General features: G+C 27.3%; 1 protein-coding gene across 4 annotated transcripts; it reads right to left on the reverse strand.

Moving 5' to 3' along the window:
* Nucleotides 1–64: 64 nt before the first annotated feature.
* Nucleotides 65–14575, reverse strand: LOC107451891 (serine/threonine-protein phosphatase PGAM5, mitochondrial). 4 transcript variants are annotated; one of them, XM_087166463.1, is made up of 7 exons: nt 14410–14547; nt 13131–13297; nt 10400–10576; nt 7922–8067; nt 5096–5310; nt 3981–4114; nt 65–1190 (listed from the first exon to the last, which is right to left on the reverse strand). In XM_087166463.1, exons 3-7 carry the CDS (start codon nt 10555–10557, stop codon nt 1043–1045), a joined length of 801 nt encoding a protein of 266 aa, XP_087022589.1. In that variant the 5' UTR covers nt 10558–10576; nt 13131–13297; nt 14410–14547; the 3' UTR covers nt 65–1042. The 4 variants fall into 4 exon arrangements, with proteins under 4 accessions (XP_087022589.1, XP_087022588.1, XP_087022587.1 ...); XM_087166462.1 differs by lacking the exon at nt 13131–13297 and having other exon boundaries at nt 14410–14575; XM_087166461.1 differs by lacking the exon at nt 13131–13297 and having other exon boundaries at nt 14335–14547.
* Nucleotides 14576–15981: the final 1406 nt, after the last annotated feature.

A 15981-nucleotide genomic window follows, 5' to 3' on the forward strand; every position in this document is an offset into this window, starting at 1 on the left:
CTTTTCTCGTATTATCACTAAGCTTTTTTAAAGTTGGAGTGATGAAATGAAGTTAAGCTCAAAATTTATCCAACAATTTCAGTTTATTCTTGAAAATTTTTAAACATGGAAACATTATTTGTTATCTGTACATAAACAAAACATATTCATAAGTAACATAAATAACACACAATTCCATAATTACTAAAAATCATTTTCAATACATTAAAGTACAAAATTTAAGAATTCAACAAACAAGTTGTTTTTTTTCAAAAGCTCACGTTTAAAGCCTTTTGATAAAATGACTAAACTCTTTGGACTGAAGGTGATGATTAATAGGTGAGTTCTGAAAACATGAATTAAGTGGAGCTTGCTCTGAATTGATAAAACTGTTTAAGTAAGAATTGGACATGACGAGTTGAAAAAGTTTATTCAGTTTAAACAAATATAGGAGAGTCTTTTCTCTCTCATTCTTTTTAAGTAAACAATAATAGAATTGACAAATAAAATTGTTAATGCATAATGAACTCTGAAATGATAAAACTGCTTAAAACAACAATGGACAAAATGAGTTAAAAAAGATCAAACAGTTTAACCAAATATAGGAGAGTGAAGACATTCCTACCCTTTTACTTTTTTTAAAAATATAAATAAATAATTTAGAGCTAAATCAAATATTTTAATAACAAGCTTTTATCTGTAAATAAAATTTCTCTGGCACCAGGTCAATTATCTTTATTGTAACAATATAGAAATTCATATCTATCAGGTATTGAGAATTTTAACGGTGCAATTCAAGCAGACTTATCAAAACAAATTCAATATGGATATTCCATAACTTTTTGAAAATGATAATTAGAATAAGATTTTAATCAGTACTATTATAGTTTTTTCTAACATATATATTTGAAATATGGATAAAAAATTTTATTAAAGGATATTATCACATGAACTAGATAGTTCGAAAAGTCAGGAGTAGAACAATTGCTTTACATTCTAAAAGTTTAAGCAAATCAGAGTGTGTTCTACTGACTCCGTGTCACAGAACTCGTCCAATCATTTCTCAACCTGTCATGTGATCATAATCAAAGAATCCACTGTCCCCTATACCGTACACGCCAACCCTTCCGGACGGCATGATAACAACCCATGTGATACTGCAATGATGCAGCTGAAAGCGCAACCAGGCTTCAGGTGGAAACTGCAACAACCTGTAAAGAATTAAGGATGTTTTAGCTCATAACAAATTTAATAGCAAAATACAGAGCACAAATAAATAAATAAAAGAAAGACTAAAATCAATAACTTGTCATCTAGTAATTGCACTTTCAAGTAATAAGATGTAATTTTCGTGATCTTGAAAGACATGTTTGTAATAATTGCATAACCTATGACGCACAGACCAAAATTAGTCTTTAAAATTTATTACTTGGAATTTGATCATTTTTTAATATTAAAAAAACATAATAAAAAAAAGTATTTTTAATAAAAAAATTAATAAAAATCAAGAGGAAAAGTCTTTTTTTCCTTGAAAAATAAATACTAATTAATTTTATTTATTTTATTGGTCATCCTGCTCTTTTACTTATGTAGTACAAGATTGAGCTTGATTGCAATGATTTTGTTCAATTTATGATCATGAGTTTGGTGCTTGCAAAATGTTATTTCCTACTAATTTTAAACTTCACTACGTATATGCATTATCATTTTAATAAGGATTTAAATAAACGTTATATTTTTACTATTACAATTTTATTTTACTCATCTTAGCCCCAACAAGGCCCTTTTTTGTTTTTGATGCCCACTGTAAAAAAAAAAAAGGTTGTGCATCCCTGGGTAATATATATGCTAATTAAGTATTTTAAATTACTAAACTAGACAAGAAAATGTACTATCTTTGAACAAATAGCTTTTAACTCTCAAAATATGGCACTTATATGGAAAGGCAGATAACATCTTGAATCTTTTAATGTTTACTTTTTGAATATTTTGCCATATCTAAAAAACATAATTAAATAGATGAGAATTAAATATTTTTTGCAACAACTAGCATCAACTCAAGCATTCAAAGATGTACAAAAATAAATAATTAATTTAATAATTGAAATTTACTTTTTATTTGTAAAATATACATTTATAGATCTAAATATATATATATATATATATGAAATCTAAAATTTACAGTCAGTAAAAAAAAAGAAGATCATCTATATAAGTTTTGAATGGTTAATCAGATTTTCATTCTGTTAAGAGTTATGGCATCTCAAAGAAATCACTTAAATTATACATAGCAGCTAACTGTAGCATTGGTCAAATATGCTTATTTTGACGAAAAAATGCACTTTTTTAAAGAAACATATAACACTTTTTTACTATATTCAATTTATTGCGCACAAATAACCTCTGATACCAATTTTCATAAAACTCTGACAACAAGGGGTGCCTAAAATGACTAATGAACATTGGCAAGTTAATTTTTGACAATTGCAATATCAGATTTTATAAAGCATCACTTGAAAATCGTGCTTTAAAAAAATTCACTGCATAAACTTGCTATTTTGTACATTGAAGTAAATGTGACTCTAAATTTAAAAAATAAATAAAGCGTGATAGCAAGAATTTTAAGCTAACCCATTGCGTAAACTTGTCAACCCAAGGGGATGAGTAAATTTGACCCCAGAATATAAAATTAATAAAAAGTAGTAGCAAGATTTTCATTCCTTAAATAAAAACTAGGAAAAAATATATAACTTTTTTGTTGGGGGGGGGCTGCTTGGATGCAATTGGGCAGAGTGATTTTGCATTACAATTAATGTAACATCCTTTTGCCGAGATATTTCTTCTATTAATTTAAAATCAAACAAATAAAACTATTACATTTAAATCATACTATTACAATACATACCATTACATTTAAATCATACAAATTAAATTATTACATTTAAATCATGCAAATTAAAAAAACAAAATTCGATTTTTGCAATACTTTTTTTTTCTTTTTGCCTTGAAAGATATAAGCTTTTAAAGGTAGAAATTAAACTTAATACAGTTGCTCCTGTAACCAACTATTCTGCTTCAATTGAATTATAATGCTCCTACATGCGACTGTTACACATCCATTGAATTATAAAAAAAGATTGAAAACTGGCAGCATAATTAGTTCATAAAAGCTTAAAATTTTAAAAAAAATTAAGAGCACAAGATTATATATTGTGTGGTTTTAAAAATAAATAATTAATATCAATTTTGATATTAATTGTTATTTAATATAAATTTTATATATTATATTTAATGTACATAAACTTTACATATATTAAATATAATAGTGATATTTACTTATTTTGAGAAAAAAATGAAAAAAAATATAAAAGAAATTACGTGAGAAATATATAAAAAAATATATGCAAAAGAATAATTTGCTGATTTTAAATATTTTTATTTTAACCGAAATGCGTGATATCACACTTCTTACTACTGCCTTGCACCCCTTTGTCACAATTTCACAAACCTTCTCCATCCCCTAGAAGTGTAACATTTATGGAAACCTCCTTACATAATGAAAGAAACTGTGAATTACTTACAAAAGATCAACATAAAGACATATGGATTAGATAGATTAAATCATAACTTTTTTAAGAGTTATTTATTTATTTATTCTTTTAAAAAATAGAGCACAGGAAAGATATATATAACTTTAATACTTGTTTTATATTCATATCTAAAAGTGCAGGTGAAAATTATTTTATGGTAAAAATAAATTATTAACAACAATTATTATATATTTTTTTTACAAACTTATTTGCTTTGTAAGCAAACATTTTTGTGTTGCACCTAAAAATACATTTGTTACGAGCTGGAAAGTTAATAATTTTAGTAAAAGAAAATAAAAACAACTTTCTAAAACTGAGTTCTCTACATTTTAAAAATATTTGTAGCAACTATCATTCTATAGTGAATTATTCAATTTCATTACTTTTTTGAATAAGAACATTGCTTATTACCTGCAAATAAAATACCGAATGACATTTGCATGACAAACCATTATTTCGTAGCTATCAGATTCTTGATTGACATCTGCCCGATGAAAATGAGTCTTGAAAGCTTTCTCTATTCTCTCACCATCTTTACGATATTGCTACAATTAGAAACATTACAACATAATTTATCGAAAAGCATATTTTCAAATTATTCTCATACACTTATGATAATGTTATGCACTTTCCCCTCTACATTTTTGCCCAATATTTACATAGGTTAACATTTAAAAAAATATGCAAATTATCTCAATGGCATCTTTGATGGAAAATAAATCAAATTAGCAACATTGTCAAAATCAAACAATGCAGTTATTGGTTGTTATTAATTATGCAAGCCAATGGATTTCATTTATAAGGATTTTTCCACCCAAACAAAATTAACTTTAACTGTTATAAACTTCTTTAAGACAAAAGGATACACTGATCTAAAACAGTAAACAATACATTTTAAAGCAAAGCTTGCCAACAAGTTTTATTATACTTTTTTAAGCCAAGACAAAAGATTTTTTGCTATTAAAAATTTTCCTTACTTTAATATGGGGCTCATTTAATTGAGACCTTGACTGATCTAAGTCTTTTTTTAGTGCTTAAATATGTTTGGGGCATCTATCCATTGTTGTCGCCCAAAATCTCATCTTCTACGTATCGGTTATAAAGATCATGTGTTGACGAATGTTTTTTCGAGTTGTTACCCACATAAACATCAATACCCATAACTAATAATTACGAACTGTTAATTCTTATGTTGTTTAAATTTAAGTTGAATTTTATGCAATGATACATAAAATAATTCCTATACAATTCTTGTTCTTAATTCATCTTTTTAATTTTTATTAGACGCAAATTTGGAGATATTTTAAAAAAAGAATTTTAGCAATTTTCTCCATTGTTTCTTAAAAATAAAAGTCATATGAAAAATAATCTGCAGTGCCCACTGCTGCGTTGGAGGATTTCTGTTATCGAGCATGCGTGTAAAAATATAATTCTGATTTCTGAAAACCAAAATTAAAGACATTAACAGTTAACATAATAATACACACAACATTGACTTCAAATAAATAAAAAATACAGTTTCAGACCTCATCGTCAAACTTCCAATTATTTGACGGTGGATCCGGTTGAATAGGAGCTCCTTCTCGAAGTAAATCACAGCTCTCTATAGGTAACTTTGGGAAACACTTGTGTATGATATCTGAAGTTTCTATAGCACGAGTCATCGTAGATCGAATCATTTTGGTGTAGTTGAATTTCAAGTCTTTCAAACGCTGCCCCACTAACTCTGCCTGCTTCCGACCTAAAAGCGTTTGTTATTTATAAAACACACTGATTTTTTAGGTAAAGTAAAAATAAATGTCATTTTTAATTTAAAAACACTCAGACTTTTTAGGTTGAGCAATAACAAATATTGTTCGTAATTTAAATAAAGGTTGTAGATTGAAATCAACTGTGTTTATTTAAATCATTGATTAAAAGACTTTTATTTAAATAAATCAATTTAAGAATTTTCATATTAGTAATTATGGTGAAATTAATTAATTTACTTTTAAAATGATATTTCAAACACTTTATATCATATATATATATAGATTTTTATATAGGAGTTGGGCAAAATAATGGGAACATTTTGATACTAACACATTTTTCGATACTTCTCTAAAAATACTTAGAGAATCAGTTTATAAATTTAGAAGTGTATCGATCCTGATATTTCTCATACATATCATTGAAGTTAAAAACTTTCTAAGGTTTGTGAGACCGTCCATAAATTACAAATGGAAAAAAAATGCTTTTGAACACCCTATGCCAAAAAATGCAGTAATATATTTCTAACTTACGACTATTAATTTAGTTATTATATGCAATAATTGCACAAAATTTCATAAACTAAGAAATTTTTATAAAAAATGATTTTTTTCTGCCTTACATTTTTTCGCTATAACTTATTAACTTTTGGATCATATTATCAAGATTCGAATATCTAAAAGATTTAATAAGTTTCACGCAATTTTCTAAGTAGTTTTCTTACTTTTTAAAAGAAAGTTATAAATAATAACTGGTTTTCCACAAATTTCATTTTGTACTATTAAACAAGATTTATTAACAAATGATAATACCCTTCTAATGATGGTCCATGCAACAAAAAATGATGGTATTAGAAAGTAAAACATGCAAAAGAAAAGATTGTTTTCTTAAGGATGAGCCACAACAATGCCACTTTTAATAAATCTTGTTTAATGGTACAAAATGAAGTTTGTAGAAAACCCCATAAAATTTTTAAAAGTAAGAAAACTGCTTAGAAAATTGCTTGAAACTTTTTAAATTTTTGAGATATTTAAATCGGATTCTTTTCATTAGTTGCCAATTAGGATTCACTACAAGATTAAGAAAAAAAAGCTTTTAATTTTTTCTTCGCATGAACAGAATAAAAAAATTACTTTAATTACTCATATCTTGTGCAGTTTTTAGCAAATTTTTCTCAAATTTTAAAGAAATAATTTTGAGATCAACTTTAAATTGATCCAAAAGTTTTGTTAAATTTAGTTGAATATTTTTAAAGTGATAGCGAAAAAATTTAAGATCATTTTTTATAAAAATGTCCAGATCTATATAAATATTTAGGCTAAGTTTATGAAATTTTGTGTAATTATTGCATGTAATAACCAAAATAATAGTTTTAAGTTGCAAATATATTGCTAAATTTTTTTAAGCATAGAGTGTTCAAAAGCATTTTATTTCCATTTGTAATTTATTGACAGTCCCGCAAATAAGAAAAAAGTGAAAATTGTTATTGAATATGGATTTTATTATAACTATTCTTTTTTGTCTTAAGTTTAAAGAAAAGATCCATAAAATTATATTTTTATATTATTTATTTATATTATTATTTTGCCCACTTCTCAGTATTTAATGATACATTTCTATTCCATTTTTAATAAATTGAATCATTGTATCATCATTATAATCATTATGGTATGTATTGCTACAAAAAAAAAATTTGATACAATAATATGGTTTGGAATAGTTGGTTATGATTCATTCTAAATTATATTTTAACAATAATTTAATTTATTAATTTTAACTTAGTGCAAAATGAACCTCTTGTTTTATCTTTTAAGAAAATCAGATTTAAATAAAAAAATTAATTGATTTTAATCAATTTTTTTTATTAAAAAAATCAACATTAAAAATATATTGATTTTTAGATGTTGAAAAAACAAGTGCCTACTTATTTATAATTTAAAAACATATTGATTTTTGGTTGAATAAAAATGATTATTATCTGTTATCTAATCATAATTATTATTACGTTGAATCCTAATTAATTTCTGTATAAAAAGTCAAAAAATGATACAAAAGATGTATATAAGTTGAACTTTGTGAGAAATTACTCAATTCTCTCAGATATCCATGCCATATGCAATGTCACTTAAATATTCAACTACCAATGTCATTGGATAAGAAACTAGGTACCACATAAAAACGGCTACTGTTGAAAAATAAATAAACAATAAAATAAAAAAAAATATTTAAAGATGCACAAAAACGTGATTTGGCTGAATAACCAAATGACAAATATTTAAGGAATATTCATTATTTTTAGTATGCAAAAATTTTTAAAAGTATTATATTTAGAATGCATTTTTCACTTCAAACTTATGTGAAGCTAGTATAAATTATACAATTTAACAGTTTGTAATAATTATCTAAAGTATAAATTTTAAGATAGTTGTAATTTTAACATATTTATGTATTGATAATTATTGAATCAACTATATCAAACCTGTTGAAAAGTATGAAATATTAATTAAATGAATTTATGTTTCATATTTTAAATTACCATCTTTCAATTATCATCTTGAGTAATTTAACAGCAATACTGAACAGCATAAACACACTTAAAATACCTAGTTCTGTTAATTTTCTTTCTGCATCACTCTTGGCTTTCATATTGTACTGACCATGACGAATCATAAATATGTGCCTTTTAGCTATTGGTGCTTTGCTATCAGAATCTTTTAACCTTTCTTTGTCCCCAGCTGAAGCCTCTCGACTATAATGAAGAGAGGGTGAAAAAGAATGTTACACTACTGAAATAAAAATTACAGTCGAACTCGTTTATAACGAGCTCGGATTTAACGAGAACTCGGATTTACCGAGGGAAACGAGAATATTTGGTTGGATCAATGTTAAGTCTATAGAACAGGAGTCGCTTTTAACGAGCAAGACCCGGTTTTAGCGAGCAATATTTTTCTGTCTTGCAATCTTTGTTTTAAAATGATAAGAAATGAGCGTGAAATATAAAAAAAAACGCAAACTGAAAATTCAAAGTAAGCTAACAAACTACTATTTTAAATATGTAGATTAATGAAAAAAATAAATGTTTTGGTAAGAATCTTTTCCTTTATTTTTCTTTCCGTTTATTGCTTCTTTCCTTTAAGACTGTAGAGCAACTAGAAATTTTTTGCTGGTTGGGGGGGGGGATAATTGTTATTAAATTAAGAAAAGTATTTAATTAAATTAATTAAAGTAAGTACGTATTAATTAAATTTTATGTAAACTCAATAATTTGACCCCCCCCCCCTCTTCTGGTTGCACGCCTGCCTTATTACGAGAACTCGGATTTAACGAGTACATGTTACGGTCCCTTTGTGCTCGTTATAAACAAGTTCGACTGTATTTAAAAAAAAAAAAAAAAAGGAAAGTACCAAAAAAAAATTTTTTGATAAATAACATAGCACTAGAGTAAGGATGCACAACCAGTGGCCTGTGGGCCATACAAAGCCTGCCAACTGTCGATGTGCGGCCCGCGAGAGCCTCCAAACACAATTTTTTTTTTTAAAAATAGAAAAAAAATTGGAATCTTTTGAATTTCTCTTCACAAAATATTGAATCTTAATATGCACTATAATAGATAAGTTTTAATTTTTACTTAAACCCTATAAATTTTCTTTAAAATATTTAGTGCAATTTATATTACTCATTAAAATAAGTATGTATGTAGTTTTTTTTTTACACATTTATTCTATGAGCAGTGTAATTTTTTTGTTTTGTTAGAGTTTATAGTATCTATATCTATAGATAGATAGATAAATCAGTTTATTAATAAAAAGGCAAGAAAAATATAAAATATTAGTTTTTTTGATTGAATGAATTTTAATAATTAAAATAATTTAGTTTTCTGAAAATATGTTATGAAGTTTATTGATGAAAATATTTATTGTTCAGAACACCAATTTTAAGATAAAAATTTTCATATTTGCCGTCAACATGCGTGCGGCCCTCTGTTAGTCAACCTGCTGTGCAAATCGCCCTTTACTCAAAAAGGTTGTGCACCCCCACACTAGAGGTATAATAATGTGCTATTGGTACAGTTGGCAAAAAAAATAAGATAGCAACCTGAATAACTTTTGTTCTAATGATCGGATTTTCACACACTAAGTGTCAATCTTAATGGCTCCTGGAGGTGACCCAAATATGCAAATTATTTAGCGCTAAATATTAAAATTATTTAAGTTACAAAATCGGACACATAAACGTACTTTGTCTGAATAAACATGTATATATTTTTATTTCAAGGCATGGAAGTACTTTCATTCTCAGTCCTTATTGTGCGAGCAACATTGGCCATATGATATCCCTGAAAGAGTGGCCAACAAATTTGCCCTACTGATACCTGAATGATGAGCGTCAATCCGGTGGGCATAGGAAATAATAAACTAACTTATAAATATTAATAATAACGCTTTATTTATCAATACGTATCTAATTTATATAAAATTAGTCACAGGAAGTTTCAAAATAAAATATTTTATTGTTGTCTTCAATTTCTGATCCTGATTAAATATTAAAACTGCTTATTGATAGATCAATTTATTGAATGCTTATTGATAGATTTGAGATCTTGGTAAACAAATAAAGTTATTATTCTTTCAAACTATTCATGAAATGATATGTTCAGTAAAAACTTTTTATCGCATAACATATATTGCCACAATTATGTTATAGCTAATTATACCTCTACTGCAATTGTGGGAACACATTTCACATTTTCATTTAATTTAGCTGAATTGGTAACAGCTTATTTGTCCATGACTTGAACACATTAACATCTATTAAAAAAAAATTTCTTTGTTCAATTGACAAAAAATTGCCTTATTCTTCTAGAAATTAGTTATTTTTCACCAATTTATGAATAGACTATACCAGTCTTTGTATTTTCTTTATGTGAACATAACAAATATGCTACTTTTCTTTAAATAATTTTTGGACTGCTTTTTTAGTTTTAAATAAAGCAATAAGATTGCTTAATTTAAAACTAAAACAATTAAGATTAATTGTTCAAAAAAAAAAAAAAAAAGTTGAGTCACTCAAATTAAATTTACTTGTCCCAATTATGATTCCATTTCACAGAAGGTTCAAAATTAGTTGTCCAGGAATTCTTAACTGCTGTTTTTTCAGGTTGAAAATAATTGAAAATACCAAGTACAACACCACTTCCAGCAATTGCATACATCCATTTAGATCGTTGAGTTAGAACCATAGTGACTTTAGCTAACCAACTATGAAGAAAAAAAATTACATTTTTATTTTAATTCTTTCAATTCTATAATATAAAAACAGCAATAAGCAAAAAAGAAATAAATACTAAATAAATAAATATTTTTAGAACAAATAAATTTAAAAAAAACTGATGTCTTAAAATAAAATAATTTTACCTTTTTAATGCCATAACAAGCATAAAGGATTGACATAATTATGGAAATTTTTAAATATATTACAAGATACTGGTTTAAAATGATAGATGGGCATTATTGCCCATATAAGCCAATATAGGCATTATTGCCCCCCCCCCAGTAGGTGATAAAAACTTTTAGGGGGATAAGTTTTGAGTACTTAAGTGATGTTAGAAATTTCTAGAGGATTGTTAGCAAACTATATACTAATCTCAACGGCAGCCCCTGCGGGCCAAGGCCTACTGTGCCCATCTCAGTTTTCTTGACCATGGGCTCTGAGGTGCATGAGCAGATGCTCCGGTCAGGTGGTCAGCCGAACGCGGATCCCCCAGTGTTTAGTTCCCAAGCGTGCTTGGTACTCATTTATCGACCCACTGAAGGGATGAAAGGCTGAGTCAGCCTTGCCCGGCCCGAGGATCAAACCAAGGACCTGTGCACGACAGCGCGAGGCGCTACCGCTCAGCCACCGGGCGTCTAACAAACTATATATGAAATTTATATTTGCCCATGCCTTAAAGTACATAATTTTTTTTTTGCTATTGAAAAATTATTTAACTTTTTAACTTATTTGTTTTTGAAGCCGTAATGTTATTAAATTGTTTTCTTAAAAAAATGCATTTAATATTCATGATAAAACGAAATACTAAACCATGATCTTAGTAGGAATTTTAAGCTTTCTTATTTTTTGTAAAGAAACTTCTGCAGCTTCTCTAAATTTCACGTAAAAGGCTAATATATCATTTAACTTAAGCATACATTTTTTTTTATTAATAAAAATATGTAAATATATTATTCTAGAAATAAAAAATATATTATTCTAGAATTTTAAAATATTTCATTGCTTACTTTTTTCCCATTTTCAAATTGAAGTATTTTCCAGTTAGTTTATTTATGTGTTTTCGCTATAGTTTAATAATTCAAAAAGATATTATCAAAATATAATTAACTTCGGATATCCTATTGTTACCTTATAAAATATAATTATCTGATTTAATTTTGAAATATGTTCTAGTCGTTATTAGTTGCACTAAAAAACATAGATGATAGATTAAAGGTTGAATTAATAACAATAATAAAATGGCATCACTAATTTCACATGTTTAATAATACAAAAAAGAAAATAATATTTAATTACGCATTTAGAATTATTAAATTCAGTACACCACTTTGCAACTGCAAAGTGGTATGCTCAATTTATTTTTCCACATACAATTAAAAATTTTAAGTATCAGTTATTTTCATTAAGATTAATATTAAAAAAATATTTTCAAAATGCATTTATTATTAGGTATAGTTTCAACAACTAAAAGGCAAGGTTGCAGAAGTGTATCATACGAAACATATGAAACGATTTAAAGAAAGACACAAACATTTTTATTGCTTATTTCTTTACTAAGATTATTTTCTAAAATTTCATTTATTTATTTTGCTTGGAGCATTTTTTTTTTTGGCTTATAAAGTTGGCAGTGGTTAAAACAATTTTAAACACATGCACAACAGCTGGAATAATGGGCTATTTGCAACAGCCTGAATTTAGCATGCAAGAACAAAACTGGCACATGCTGCACCACTACAGTTTGAATCAGATGGTGGTGGTAAATATCCAGTCTCTGCACCACATCTGAGTCACAAAAAGTAAGAACTTTTCATAGATATATTATTTTTATTTTATTTATCTTTTTCAGAGTATTTAATATAATTTGGAGTATTAAGAATTTTAGTTAATTTTGTTATCCTTCTTTAACAATGTTACATGATCAGAGGTCTGCCCAGGCCGAATTTACTCCCGTGTAGCGGTACCTTCACAAATTCAACTTTAGGAAAAACGGTAGTTTCATAAATTCAATTTTAGGAAAAATGGTAGCTTCACAAAATACTTTTTCTTAAATTTTATTTTTGTATCCCTTAAGAAACGATAAATCCATATTTTTACCATATTTTTGTGTTGATTTTTAAATATAATTTTTAATTTTTCACATGTCTAAATTTTCACAAAATAGGTACCTCTCAGAAAAATCTAGACAGACCCCTGATGATACTTTCTATTTTTTTCATTCTTTTTCATGCTTATCAAAAATGAAGCGACAAAAAAATGATAGTAATAAAGACATTTCAATATCTGAACATGTCTTTGCCAACTGAAATCCCCCCAAAAAAACTGTCTGGTTCTTAAATTTGTGATAATTTAAAAGAATACAGTGGTTTTCATTCAAATTGATGTATGCTTGCCAAATTTTCCAATAGTTTTTATTTCTTCCGCACAGCTTCTGCCTGGTTGTTACAAAAATTAGGTGACAATAATTATCACTGGCACTTAAGAAACTAAAAACAAATCGCAGAATCTAACAGATTATAAAAATTTTAAATTAACTCTACATACAACAACCAGGCAGTTTAGCTTGATGCTTTGAAAATTTCACTTGGCACAAACAGGTACGGAAATGGAAATATCTGCCATGTAACAAGTCTGGAATCAGGATGTGCACCGTCTTTTCAATGATGCCAGATAGTGCGAAGAGGAGAGAGGAATGATTTCTATATTGGAACCTATGACAAAAAAAAAAAATTGGCAACTTCAAGTCAATCTCACTTTAACTCTTTAACACCTTGGCAATTGTAACTGACATATAGTTCAGGTAGAGATACTAAAATTTTAGCCGGAGAATAATAAAAAAATTTATGAACTTGATGGGAAGATTTCCGAGTTGTGATCTGTGGTAGAATAATCATGAAGTCTTACCAACTACCAAGCAGCGTCCCACAAGACATTAAAAAAACAAGACAGAAAGGGGTCAACTCGAATGGTATAACTCCTAGAAATTCTCAGGCAAACTTCTACATGTTTTTTTATTAAAATATTAAAAAGTTTGAAATTCATTTAGTACTTAGGGGAATGTCTTAGGCAATACGTAATCAGATAAAGAGTGGGAAAATTTACGTATTGTGAACTATTGCGCCAATTTCCACAGCCAAGGTGCCGAATAAATTTTAAATTTGCACATTTTTTTTTTAAAATGTAGATGTTTGTCTGGGGGGCTACAAGTTATACCTTTCTGTGATGTTCTTAGTTTTAGTTTCTCGCGGCCCGTTGCCCAGAAGTTGTAAGACTTGGAGATTATTCTGCTACAGATCACGATATGAAAATCTCCCCTTAATCGTGATAGAAAGAGACAAATCAGACAGATCAAGATTCGGAAATAAGCTATAGATTGATTGATTTTCCAACAGAAAATTATGAATTTGCGCACAAAATTTTTAAAACACAATAAAAATATAATTGTTAAATTAAAATTATTGGTTAAATCCTAATATACGTTACACTTTTAGAGCTGGTTTGAAAAATATCTCCTAAGTTGAAATGGTGCGTGGACGCTTGTGGCCAAGTATTGGTATCCGCGAAAACCTAGAAAATCGTTTTCTGAAATAGTTAAATATTTAACATGAAAAAAAGTACATGAATAAAATTTTATCGCATTCCCAGACATCGCTAATCTCACCAAGGAAACCAGGTAGCGTATACTAGGATTAACACAATTTATTACATTACTTCAAGCCGTTTTTCCTTATAATAAAAACACGGTTACCATAAGAATTTAACAACCCGGCTTAACGCATTTTGAAATAAAATGTTCATTTCAGAACAAATCATTCATAATTACCGAATACTTCTGAGCGTTGAAAATTTCCGTCTTTTGCGTGTTGGATTAAATATTTTTTATAACCGATCACAAAACATTAACTAATACAAGCCGAACGGGCGTTAGTTAAGAAACACATCATATTAATTATTGGTTATAGCACTAATTTCAAAATTTAATAGACAATACAACTTCTGCTTATAGCTTACTTAGTGAAAGTTTTTATAAATTTAAATTAACGGGTGATAAAGCGAAAATGTTACTTTAACTTCTACTTCTTTTAAATTGGGAAGACTGTCTCAGCCAACATATTTCTAAATGTTTGGTTGCTTTATATATACTCACCACTTTGAATCTCCTACTGTTCTTTTCATTTTAAATCAAGATCACTTTTTGACCCCCATGTAATAATCGTATATGTTTTAAAGAAATTGTTATTTAACAATTTCAATCCGAGAAATTAAGTGCAAGAAAAGAGGGTTTCATAAATTATTATTTAAATCAAGAGAAGTTTTTGGAAGAGACATGTATATTCTAATAGGAAGGAACTTATATAAATAAAATTCATAAAGTTACTTTGTTAATTTAAATTATAAACCATCTAAATTTGTAATTTTATTTAATAAATAAAAAGTTCACTTTTGAGGTTCAAAGAAAGGAAAGGACAGCAAAAATATTATGAAATATAAAAAATCAACTCCTATCCCTGAAGATATGTCTTATGTTTGGAAGTACAAAACTGTTTTCTGTTTATTTTTAACATGATTTTATTAGGAATGAAAAGCAAAGCAAAATTTACTTTTAAAAGCTATATTAGAATGAATGATAAATTTTGGGGTTCATAAATTAGTTTACTAATTTTGCTTTAAATTTAATTTTACCAATTTTGATGCACAATTAGTATAACTAATTCTGAAAGTTTAGAATAACAAATGAAACTCAATATTGCTTGTGATTACAAAAAAAAAAAGGCTAATATAATTGAAGTTCTTCTAAAGTGTAGTCTGAATATGATTTTACAAAATATGAATTAATCTTAAAGAGATATAGAATAATAAGATAAATACATTTTTAAAATCAATAATGCACTGTATTTCTGTATTAAATACGCGTATTTAATACAGAAACATCCAGTACTGGATGTCCTGATAGAAAATTATATTTTATGCCCATTTTTTCAAAATTAATTTTAAAAAAATGCTCAATTGGATTGAAATCTTGATTTGCCTGAATGTAAATGCAATATTTTTCAGAGAAATTTCGGTTTATAGTCACTTTAAATTATAGCATCATCTTTTGAATATATTTCTAGAATTGTAGCCTTCCTACTGTTGAATTACAGTTATATTTCTGTAAATGTTCAATTAAAGACACGGATGTTTGCATCTGTGCCATTTTTATACCTCCAGAAGGTGATTAATTTTCAAAATTATACATGTAATCTGTTAAATAATATATATTGAATATAAGAGGTACGCAATAAACATTCAAAGGGCAATCGTAAAATGACAAAGGAGTGTGATAGATTTTCAAGGAATATTTTTTTTCGTAGCTGATATTTCATTAAGATCAATAAATCGGGGATTTCCTAAA

Source organism: Parasteatoda tepidariorum, chromosome 6, assembly GCF_982258835.1.
Source record: "Parasteatoda tepidariorum strain Cologne lab strain chromosome 6, Ptep-v5.0, whole genome shotgun sequence".
In the NCBI taxonomy this organism is placed as follows: Eukaryota; Metazoa; Arthropoda; class Arachnida; order Araneae; family Theridiidae; genus Parasteatoda; species Parasteatoda tepidariorum.

Coding starts and splice junctions, on each gene's coding strand:
- LOC107451891 (XM_087166461.1), bottom strand. CDS start 14,399: ATGATTTGTTCTGAAATGAACATTTTATTTCAAAATGCGTTAAGCCGG. Junction 8,068..10,399: donor TGGAATCATAATTGGGACAA/GTAAATTTAATT, acceptor TCTTCATTATAG/TCGAGAGGCTTCAGCTGGGG. Junction 5,311..7,921: donor AAGAAAATTAACAGAACTAG/GTATTTTAAGTG, acceptor AAACGCTTTTAG/GTCGGAAGCAGGCAGAGTTA.